The sequence below is a fragment of the Motacilla alba genome, chromosome 6, assembly GCF_015832195.1.
Source record: "Motacilla alba alba isolate MOTALB_02 chromosome 6, Motacilla_alba_V1.0_pri, whole genome shotgun sequence".
In the NCBI taxonomy this organism is placed as follows: domain Eukaryota; kingdom Metazoa; phylum Chordata; class Aves; order Passeriformes; family Motacillidae; genus Motacilla; species Motacilla alba.
The window spans coordinates 20,159,765-20,171,886 of NC_052021.1; the positions used below are offsets into that span (position 1 = coordinate 20,159,765).

Sequence of the window (12,122 nt, forward strand, 5' to 3'; positions counted from 1 at the left end):
CATCCTCATATTTGCAGTGTGTCATGAGTTTGGAAGGGATATTGGCAGGGAAACAGGATAAGGGGGTGAGAAGTGAGAGCAGGCATCCTGATTAACATGGTAATAGGAAATTGCATCTTGTAGTTATTTTAAAGACACAAAGCACTGTAACAACAGAAGAGATTTGATATTTATGAACATTCACATTTAGATGAAAGAGTACATGAAAAGAGGGAATGTGGAATAAGTTTCTCACCTACCAATGGCATGTATGCGTAACCTGTATTTCTGTAGAACTACTGATTCTATTTCCTGAGTTGGAGAGAGATTTAGGACTACCATATGAAAGATTTGCTACTTTTTCATGGTATCCTCTTTTAATACTTCAGAAAAAGTCAATAGTTAGATGCACGTCTGAAGTGCTGCAGCATTTCAAAACAGTGCTCAGTGGAAGAGTGTGCAAATAACACTCCCGTGGTTTGTGTGCATACTAGTTCAGGATTGGGAAGGTGGAGCACAATGCCCGTTGAAGGTCCTTACTACAGAGAGATATTCTAATAACAGTTTAAGAAACCCAGTGTTTGCTTCTGACATTCACAAGTAGACCCATTAACTTGGGAGCTGTGTTAGGTGTCTAAGCTGAGTGGGATTTGAATTGAAGTCAACAGTCTTCCCTTTAAAGATTCATGTTTTTATACATTTTATTTTAAAATCTAGATTTAATTTGGATTTAGTTTTTGAGTGTAAAGAGCATGTCTAGGGGCTTCTGTTGCCTGAGAAAGAGCAATGTCAAGAACCTACACCATGTCTTTGGCTCTATTTTCTTTCTTCAGGAGGAAAATATGCAGCAGGGATTGCTGTTGTTGCATTCAGGGTAGCAACCATTTTTGCTCAAATGTTCTGCTTCTGTCTGTCTATAGGCCAGAAGCAGGGCCCTGTGTTTCTCAGGCCAGCCTCCCTCTCTGGCTGCTCACTCAAAGCTCCTGGCCAGCACACACTCTGCTGGTCCATGCACTCTTAGTCCTGACTGGTTGCAGACGCTTGGTCTGTTGCTGTGCCCCAGAGGTGACTACAGAACCTGTAGAGCAACAGAGCAGAAGATTGCAAAGTAAGACATGATTTGTTCCAGTTCCTAAAAGCTGATAGAAGTTCAGCTGATACAACTGTTCACCCTGTCTGTTTTTAAACATGCTGGAAGAGGAGTACAGTGGATGTTATTCTGCTTTTGCACTCTGCCAAGGCACTGAACTCATTGCTTTGGCATGTTTCTGTAAATTAAGCCTGAAAGAACATTTGGATATTTTTCCATTTCTTTGTTTTCCAGGAGAGAAAATTTACTGCTTCATTTACAGGATCACTAAACGTTTGGAGATAGGTTAATGAGTGCTCTTCATGGAGAAAAGTCACAATAATTGGAAAAGATAAATAAAGCAAACCACTGTATACAGACAGAACATCATAGGAATAAACCAGAGGACTCATATGATTCATGTTTAGTTAGATTTTCCAGCATAAAGATGTTTGAAAAGAGAACACATCTGTTTTCTATTACATCTAATACTGTTAGTAGAAAGATTTCAAATTCTCAGAACACAAATCTTTCTGCAGTTAAAAAGTCTCAAAGACCTCACAGTAATGTCAGTTGTCCCAGTGAAGTTAAGAGAATGAGCTGGGATTATGTGTTTCCCCGTGTCCTTTGTGTAGTCAGTAACCTAGTGAGACAGGATAAACAAATTGGGCACACCCTTTGCTCTGACAGAAAAATGCAGCTACAAATAAGCAGTGCAGCAAATTATTTAGTCATTACTAAGGATCTCTCATAGTTAAAAAATTTCCAGATTGTTTAAATCCTCCTACAGCTGTACCGTTTTGTGTGGATTCTTTTCCACATCAGTGTGACTGTACATAGTTGAAGGATTTCCTTGTATCCACTTTGTGCAAGATCCTGACAGTTTAAGATTCAGTTTTGGGGTTTTCTTCCTTGTTCAAAACAGTATCCATGGTTTTTTTTCTTTTCTTAAGTTTGTTCTTGCAAAGAGTATTATCAAATAAGTAAAAATAAAATAGAGGTTTTTTCCTAATAAAAATAATTAAACATAGCAGGAATAACAGAGGGTGGGTGTTGGGTCTTGTAGCATAATCTATACTGAAATATACATACTGAGAAAGAAAGGTTGAGTATAGTAATTGTAACTGCAGCATAGAATCAAATTGCTGATGAGAATAATAAATACAAATCTCTGCCAAAATATACCCTTAAAAATAGATGAAAAGAATTTAAATGCTTGACTCTTCAGTAATTTAAACCTTGGGGCTTCCAGTAGAAGTAGCATGTAAGCAACTAGAGGACACGATAGGCTAAAGAATTTAGTATATATTGCTGCCTTCAAGCCAAGAGGAATAATAAAATGGCTGGTACTGTGAGTTAGCACTTCGTGATCCAGACATGGGTGTGAGGTTTCACTTCACTTGGTTATTTAGGCAGCTAACAGGAAGTGCTAACCACAGCACTAACGGATTAATTAGCTTTGGCACAAATGCAACTCAGTGTTTAGTAGTTGATCATCAGTAGTTCATTGATTTCATGCTTATTAACTAGGTATTTTCCTTTGATCACTGTGGGAAAGCTGTTTTAGGCCTGGTAAGGTTCAAAATCAGCTTCTGAATAGGGATTTTGCATTTATTTTTTGTGTCATCTGCAGTGGTAGAGCAGAATGTTTAAACTGCTTGCAGAGCAGTGTTTTTGCTTTACCCTGCAAAGCTGGAAAAGTTTGAGACCAGACTGATTGGGCATTATACCTGTGGAAGTCTTAGGGATGGCCAAAAAGGTACTGAAACATTTAAGAAACAATATTAATTTTTTTTGGTCTTCTACTAAAACAGCTGATGAACAAAAGGTCAGAGGATGCTTTAAGCTATTCCAGTAGCAGAACCTGTCCCACTTGATGGTGTCAAGAGACTAGTGTGACCTGTAATTAAATGGGCAAATGTTGATCTGCTTTAGGCCAGAGGAAGAAAGCTGGAATAGGTCCAGCAAAGAACAGTGTCCTTTGATGATGAACAGGTGGTAGAAAGTCTTTTCAGCTGTGCTGGAAGGAAAGGATTCCTTGTCATCTTCTAAGTCATGGCTTCGTGACTTACAATGAAGATCATATACAATCACATACAATCACAGATCACACACAATCCTGCCTGAAGGTAAAAAGTCTTAAGAATCCAGAAGAACCCCGCAACTTCACAGTAGCCATGCAGAGAACTGAGGTCTAGTTACCTGTCAGAGTGAGGTATAGGAGCAGACCTTGCAGCAAAGCACTAGACATCAATGAACTGGTGATGGACGTGATCTCCCAAAGCTCCTGAGGTCTGACATAGCTGACTTAGCCCAAAGATTAGAGAAGACCTGAGAGAAGCATATCAGAAAAAGGCTTTCTCTAGGACGTGTACAAAAGTGACAAAGATGAGACCTAAGGATGACTTTGAGGCATTCCTTGTTACTTTGGAATGTATTACTTCAGTTGTTGAGTAGCTGCATAATCAAAATCAGACTGGACATAGTCATGGGTAACCTGTTCTAGCTGACTAAGCTTGAGTAGAGGCACTGGACTAGATGATCATGAGTGATTCCTTCCAACTTCATCAGTTCTGTGCTTCTGATAAGGGAGGGGTGAAACATCCCAAATCCAGGGAACCAGACAACTTTAGAAAGGCAGAATAGTGCCCAAAGCTTAAAATTTGGTTAAAGTCTACAAGTGGACTAAGAGAGTTTATAATTGAGGATTAAATTTCTCAGTCTTGTTAGAGTGGAAAAAGACTGGAGACTGTTGTTTCCCAGCCTGCTAAAGGAGGAGGAAATAAAGGCATGTAGATAGAGGGGCAATGTGTAGAGGCAGCTGGTTGCCAGCAAGAAGTCCATGTAACTGATTCCCTCTTCAGTCTGCTGAAGGTGATCACTATTTTAAAAATGGTCACTAGGCATTCAAATATGTGCAGTTATCATTTGTACAGGGCAGATGAGGATGTAGAAATGGAATTTTACAGTGGAAAATTTGAAAAGCACTACAGGTGAATGGCAATTCTTGAGTTAATGTCACCAGGTAGGAGGGTGTGGTTGCTGAAACATTCATCCTGCTGATTTGAGATTTGGGTGGCTTCTGAATTGTTTTGAAGTCACTCCATAAGCTCCAGTAAGCTTACATCAAATCAAAAGGTCAAGTCTATATAAATTTTCTACAAATGTGCATAGGAAAATACTTTCTTTCTCTTTTTTTCCTTTCTGTGACACCTCAAAATATGTAAGTTTCTGCAGCTGAACAGAAGTTGTGATGTGTAAAACCCGGAAGGTTTTTTGGAGGAAATTGATGTTTTATACTTAGGTATCCTAATGTACTTTGCAAAAAATTAATTTATGTTCTCATAACACAGTATGCAAGAGTAGCTATAATAGTCCTCTTGCTCCATGTGAAAAAATACCCTTGCATCCTTAGCTGCTGCATGAAAGAACCCTTGGGGGGTTAGGTCCCCCTAACCCAGGGGACCTTGGTTAGGTTCTTTGTGTACAGATCTTTTTTCACTTTGGCAGCAAAGCTGCTGTTTTATTTGTGACACATGATCTTTGAAATATTTACAGGGTAAAATTATCTTGGATTTTTTTCATTGAAAAAAAATCTCAGTTATTTCAGTAATCCACTTCAGTATGGGAGTAAACTGCTACTACATGCCATGGGAATGAAACACAGTTCCAGGTATCATGAGACCAGTACCACACTAAGAAATTTTGCCTAAAAGTAGTCTCTTGGGTTAAAAGTAATTTTCATGCAATTTTCATCTTTCTGGGAGAGGGTGGGAGTGACAGATGCAGTCCCAAAGTAGGCAGAAGTAGACTCAGAAGAGTCTATCACACGTCAGATCCCTCTAAAACCTTCCTTTGGTAGACTGCTCTAGAACCATAGAAACATTCTGAGAATTTAGAAGCAAGAAGATGAACCTATTCCAAAATGCAGAATATGAGCAAGAAGATTAATTTTGTGATTCTCTAGTAAGCACATTGATTGCATTTGTTCTGTTTCACTGTTTTCATTTCAAAGACGTGGTTGTGTCTGGTTTTGTGTCTGTTTCTGTGAAGTGCAACAGCTGTTGTACCTAGTTTATGTTCACTACTTCGCACCTGAGAGTTTGCAAATCTGTGTAGGGAAAGAAATTTTTACATTCCTTAGTTTACTAATGAGAATTCAGGGGTGGAAATAAGTGACATTGCTGTTGAAAGTTATACAGAAGATTATTTTCAAAAATACATGAAAAAGAATTTAATTTTTAACCTCTTTTAGGTTAAAGCTGTGGCTGCCATAAAGAACACCAACACATTTGAGTGTAATGAAACAGAAATTAAAAATTAGCAGTACACAATCATTACATGGCATTTGCAATGGTCTTTTGTTGTACTTTGTGTTTTCAAGTCATGGCTGGAGTTACTTGATTGACTAACAGATACTAGCAAAATAAAAATGAAAACCTCTGTTTGATGTATATTTGCATTCTAATAATGATTTTTATTTCATTTCAGATTAATTGGCAGTGCATCTGTAGCACTTAAAGATCTTGTAGGTAACCAAAGCAGATCTTTTCCCTTCAAACTCATACCTCTACTGAATGAAAGGGGACAAGAAACTGGAGTGAGTGACTTACATTTTCTTATTTTACTGTATTCTTGATCAAAATGCTCCAGCAACAGGGCTAATATCAATTTAGTTATTGGAAATGTCTAGCAAAAGCTCCAGACAGAGGAAATTTATAACCAGATATAATTAAGTCTATACAATTTTGTTTTCTCTGTATATATTATGTATTTGTATATATGTGTTGTAAATATTATGGACCGCAGAGAATGCATGGAAATCAGCCTGATGTTGAAAAAGTGCCTTTTCTGAGTACCAGATGAGTTCCCATGTGCACCTTTTTACCGTGTGCTTTGTAACAGCTACCTGTGTCAAAGCACATGATCACTTTCATGTTCACTGCCAGCTCCCTTCAGAAAGTTACACAAGAACTTGCTTAACTTGATTTAGCACATGTTTAGATTTAAATGGTTCTTAACTTAGTTATTAATTAAGTAGGTTTTGGAACCTGGGACCTTATTGTGTTTGTGCAGTGTAGCTGTTAAGGCACTTCATACTGCATTCTAGTGTACTCACTCATGAGAGACTCTAAGTGTAATTTCAGTCTCTCAGCAGCTGCAGTTTAAAATCATGATTAGTTGGTCACAAGGTTGGGCTTTTTTTGCTGACTCTTCACGTTACTCTGGCAACTAGTAATAATAATGGTTTGTTCAATAATCCAAAACCACAGTCATGCAGAAAAAGGACAATTCTATGATTAGAATGGAAAATGATGTATTGTTTTTCTTCCAGGATGGAGATATGAACAAGCAATTAGGAGAAGGCAGATAGGAAATTTTACTTATGGTTCAGACTTGTTCAGTTGTTGATGAGATAGTATTATTTCTCTACTGCCTTTGTTTTTCTGTCTGCAAATTTAGGATGTTACCTTGTCTGCCATGAATATTTTGGAACTAAAACTAACATTTGTAGAACATGCTTGTATTATGACGGATTTTTCTAAATATAAACACAACAACTCCATTTCTTAGATATTATTTTAGAACCTAGTCCATAAGCTGAAAATTGTGTAATCTTTATTGTTTTTATGTATATATTGCTTAATAATAGCTTATTAACTTGTAGCTGAAACTTTGTAAAACTGTTGTGCCCATGAACAGTTAACTGTTCATGCACAGTGTCTGAACAACTTACTGCTTTAAATCAACCATTGTGAATACTGTGGGCTATGTAAAAAACTGTTTCTCTGTAGGCAACAATTGATTTGGTAGTAGGATATGAGCCACCAGCTGGACCTGCAAATCCAACTGATCCGGGAGGGACGAGTGCACAAGAAGGTATTTCATTCACATTTTTGTTAAAAGCTCTAGGAGCTGTTTAAGGTAAGGCGAGAAGGTGATTCAGCAGCGCTGTTCACCAGAAGCAAGCATGTCAAGACTGCCAGATAGTTATTTCAAAGAAATTACGGATGATTCAGAAGCTAAGAAAAAAATTGGCATTTCCTGGCATAAAATGGATTTTAGCATAATTTTCTCTATTTGTTTAAAAACTTTTAAAAACAGCTTTTGTTTAGGAAAGAAACGTTGGTGAATACTCAAGGAAGCAGCAATTATCTGCTGCAGTTCTAGGGCTAACCAAAAAGCAGAGTTGTTCCATTACTTTCAATGTCAGGGAGCTTGGTAAGAATTGCTTGTAGAGCAATTAAGTTTTGGAAGACACTGTTTTATATTAGGTTGATATTTAACTAGGCAATGAAATACTGTGATCAGTAGGGAATCTTCTTTGATCTCTCTGTATATCATATTGACCAGGCTTTTGCTGAGAGAATTTTTGAGATCTGGTTTTACAGACTCTTAAAAGAAGAGTAGCAAGAAAAGAAGCAAACTTTTGTAGTTGATTGGAAAATAATAAGCCTAATATCAAGGCTGTGTTTGTGAAGAAAGAAGGAAGTTTATTAAATGTTTTGTAAATTTATTTTAGAGAAGTAAATCTATTTGACCATTATTTGGTGATAGATAGTAATATAAGAAGGAAAAAATTGAAATCAGGAGTCATCTGGAGGAAAATTTAGATTGCACTGACTTCTCTCAGAGGTGTTATTGGAGAACAAAAGGATAAGTAATATAAACACAAAAGTTGTGTGTTAAATTACTGCATTTCAAAGTAATTTTAAAGAAATGTGGACTTGAAGGCTAAAAATGAAAATTCTCTTTTATGAGATTATTTGATAGCTTTTAATTTTTTTTCTATTACAATACAGATAAAATTAAAAATGGCAGTTTTTTATCTAGTATCCAGAAACTGCAAGAAAATTATTTTGGTGTGAATTATCAAACACACTTTAATTAGTTATTATTATAGTATCATATATTTTTAATTAATTAGTTCTTATTAATTAGTTATTAGTTATTATTAATTAGTTAATTAGTTATTATTATAGTATATTATATATTATTACAGTATATACCTATTTCCCATGAAATGAAATCACTTTCCCTGAGATAGCTGCAGCTCAATTTCAGGAATTAAAAATTAAGTGCTAGGGAATGTAATCAGTTAGCTGCATGGATCCATTCAGGCAAATGCATTTGGAGAGATGTTAGAGAGGTGGGTGTGGGCCTCTGCTTATAAAATACATAGTATGTCAGTCTCTCTGGCTTTATACATCTCTTACAAGGACCATGAAGGACTTCATTGTACAAAGTGATCATCAGCCTGTAATTTATTAATTCTGTTAATGCCAACCACCAGAGACACGGCTCATTCTTCCTCTAAATTTTACCATAGTCACTGTCCAGTTAAGAAATCTGTAAACACAAGGAAGTGACCACTTTTGTGGTCTAGATATTTATGGATCCTATTTTGCAATACTGGAATCTCAGGGTATGATTCAGTATTATAGTGTCATGTGGTTGTAGAACTGTCTTCCACAGAGGTATGCTGATTTCAGAGCTGTCAAAGATCCTTACTGGAAAACTTATTGCACACTTAAATACTGTAGAGGATTCAGTTTTATTTTGGATGGCAGACCCTAAATGCATTAGTGTGTTCAAGATTCTGAACTGAAAACCAATGCTGTGCTATGGCCTAGTCTTGCTGCTGGGAAGCAGCAAGATTCGTTCAACAGCAATGTTTATTCAGCTGGAATAAAATGAATCCCTTGTGGTGAATTGTGAACTAGTTGGAGAATGATTACAGCTCAGGTTTGCTTGAATTGGTTGATTAAAAAAATGTGTGAGAATTGTATCAGACATCTGCATCCGGAAGAGAGGCTGATCTAGAGTTAGTTTGGTTAGGATATAAGTTGTTCTTAAGCAGGCTAGAACAACTAGCTTTCAAAAGGAGTTGGAAGAATGTAGTTGGCAAAAACATTGTTGATGTGAGCTAATAATAGAATTTTAGTTGAACTCTTGAATATCAGACTCTAACTCCTGTAACTTCAGCAGCAAGTTCTGCTATTTATTTATTACTTGCACTGTTTTTTTGCTGTATGAGATGGAGAAGAGGATGGAGATTATGAGGATGGGTTGGATGGTCCAGTTGGTGTTGTCACACCAACAGTTCCAAGTGGCACAAAGGAAGCCCAGCTAGCTAAACGCATCACCAAGGGAAAGAAAACACGGAGAATCCTCTCTAACAAACCACAAGATTTTCAGGTACCAGATTTATTAAATATTGCATGTTCTCTTTTTCTGCTGAGCGTAACACCCCTCCTTTTACACACCCTGAGCGTAATTTAATGTCAGCTTATCTAATGCACCACAGAGATAATTAGCCTCTTCATTTGAAAGCCAGTATTTCAAAATTATTCCTCAAATGTTCCTGTTACTCAGATGTCTGATTTTGCACAGTCCTAACTGAAATAAGGATCAACCTTATTTGCTGTATAGTTGTACAGATTTCAAACTACTGTAGCGGCTTCAAAAATAAATGGTAAAGGCAAGTGAAAAAACTCCAGCAAAATAAGTAACCCTAGCTTGTCTTGCAAAATTAATTACCATCATGATAAGGCTTGCAAAGTCTGGTTCATATCTGTCAGCTACTTCAGGTGTTGGCTAACATTTTTGGTGGTATAATAAGGAATTGTTGTGATCAGGATCACAGATAATACAGAGAATTAATTAGTACAAATATCTGATTTTTTTTTCAGATTCGTGTTAGGATCATTGAAGGTCGTCAGTTGCCTGGAAATAACATAAAACCGGTAGTCAAAGTTCATGTTTGTGGTCAAACACACCGGACAAGAATCAAAAGAGGAAATAACCCATTTTTTGATGAAGTAAGTAGTGTAAGAACACTCTAGCTGAAGTGTTGAGGCTATCAAATGTTGAGAAGTAGTTAATACAGCTTTCATTATGATCAATTAATAAGAATTTACTAATATTTATGGGTAATTATGCATTATGCCATTCCCAGTCCCTTTCTTTATGTATTCACATCTCTAGACACATCTTTGTCACTGACAGTCTCAGCAGATAAAACTAATTAGAAGGAAGTCAAACTTCATATGAGACATATGGAATATTTTCTTTGGTGCAGTTGGCCATGTGACAGAATCACTTTGAATAGTTGTGTTCAGGTTATAAGAATCACAGAAAAGTTAATTAGAAATCATTGTAGACCTCTGTGGTGTGTGCAGATGAGTGCTCAGTGTAATGCCATAGGACTGCCGCAGGATCTGGAGATGTCACTGCCTTGCTACCCATGATTTGTAAAAGCACAACTAGATTTCTCTGTCCAGACAGGGGGTCTGTGCATGAAACACACTGAAATACAGGAGAGAATTCAAAGCCTCCTAAGGGACACAAGAATGATCCCATAGCTGAAAGATTAATGTTGCAAAACTGAAGTGTAATAGAGAAAATGCTGAGGATGACTCTTATTATCTGGTCATATGTGGAAAATTCAGAAGATTTTGGAATTGCATGGGAAGCATGTTTAACATACACAGGCAAGACCAAGGAATTTATAAAACTTGAACTAAGCTGTAGGTAGCAGTCAAAATTTATGAAGCCATGGAAAAAATAGGAAGGGCAGAAAGTCAGTTGCACGTTATATTGAAACAATTCCTTGGCAGTCTCAATATCCATAGTAGTCTAAAACTGGAATACAAATCACTGTCACCACTAACCCTAAACAAGGCCTCTTTGACAATTACAGTAGAGATGGTTAGACCAGGATTTAATGTTCTGGCAAATGAACTTGATCGTTTCTGAAGGAGAAGTTTCTGAAATTGTTCGCGTGAGAAAAATATGAAGTGCAGAGCAAGGAGCAAAGGGCAGTGCTGGAAGTTTGCAGCACAGTTATGCTGACAGTGTTTGCTCAAATGGAAGTTGTGACTGTCTTGTCTGTGTTTTACTGAGTCAATTTACTAAATTCAGTTTTTCCTTCTGCACTAAGTTACCACATAATATGTCCAGCAAGGAGGTGGGGCAAAAGTATCAGGCATGCTTCATTTGCCTCTTAAAAGAATGCTTTTGCATTTTATGTTCAAGTAATTATGTGTTTATCATTTTAAGACAGGGGGTTTTGTTTGTTTTTACCTTGACAGATATTTTTCTACAATGTCCACATGACTCCTTTGGAGCTGCTTGATGAAACCGTTAGCATTCGGGTGAGAAAAACCAGTGCATAGTCACAAGGCTGCTGGATACCTGTAGCATCCTCTGGCCATTTCACCAGTTTGTTTAGGGACATTCCTGTTTCATGCTCCTCTGTCTTTTTAGGTGTATGATTCTCACTCTCTACGAGCAGACTGTCTAATGGGTGAATTTAAGGTGGGTATGAAGAAAGCTCCATATCTAGACTAAATTAAATAAAATGGGAGAAAATTTTAAGTACTTGGTTTAAATGTTTAAATTTATACTTCTTTTTCATGGGGTCAAAGAATTACCTGATGATGTCTTGCTTCTCAAGCTAGAGACTATTTGCTCAAAACACTAGTAAGCAGTTTTTTTATTTGAGTAGAAGAGTATTGTTAAAAAAAATTGTGTGGTTCATATATCAAGTTCTCCAACTTGCATCCAGGTAATTTTTCTTCTTTTGTGGTCCAGTGATTATTTGGTATGAGGTAGGGTTTGAAGAGATAATTTTATTAAGTAGCTAACGGGCAGAATAGTGGTATGTATGGTGGCATAAAGATACATGTTCTCAAATAATGTAGAGAGGTCTTCCTTTGGTCAGAAGTTAAGCAAAAACAACGGTGGAAAATTCATTTAGTTAAAGTAGTTTCTGTGGTTCTGATGATATTAGTGAGATGGTCTTTATTTGGATTTGTTATGGTCAGCTCTGGGAAGTAGACATCTGCCTGCCAAGAATTCCCATGTAATTCCCTTGTGATGGCCACTGGGATCCACTGTTACAACACTTCCAGTATCAGTACTAGCTGTCTTCTCTGCTTGCTTATTTGGTACTGCATGAATTCAAGAGGTCTCTAGACCACTGTTTTACAAAAATATGCAAAGAGGGAAGAGTGCTCTTTTCTAAATGAAACACTTTCTGCCTCAAAGCTGATTGCTTTTTGCTTCTCAC

General features: G+C 36.9%; 1 protein-coding gene across 5 annotated transcripts in view; it reads left to right on the top strand.

Annotated features, from left to right (window-relative positions):
* Positions 1-12,122, top strand: part of MYOF (myoferlin) — a 63,419-nt gene that overhangs the window by 8,123 nt on the left and 43,174 nt on the right. For all 5 annotated transcript variants that reach the window (XR_005257363.1, XM_038140638.1, XM_038140637.1 and 2 more), the window contains exons 4-9: positions 5,540-5,648; positions 6,844-6,928; positions 9,087-9,247; positions 9,742-9,870; positions 11,143-11,205; positions 11,318-11,368. Coding sequence is in view for 4 of the 5 variants with exons in the window: in XM_038140638.1 (XP_037996566.1) it covers positions 5,540-5,648; positions 6,844-6,928; positions 9,087-9,247; positions 9,742-9,870; positions 11,143-11,205; positions 11,318-11,368 (598 nt within the window). In the remaining variant the exon portion in view is untranslated. The remainder of the gene's footprint in view (positions 1-5,539; positions 5,649-6,843; positions 6,929-9,086; positions 9,248-9,741; positions 9,871-11,142; positions 11,206-11,317; positions 11,369-12,122) is intronic.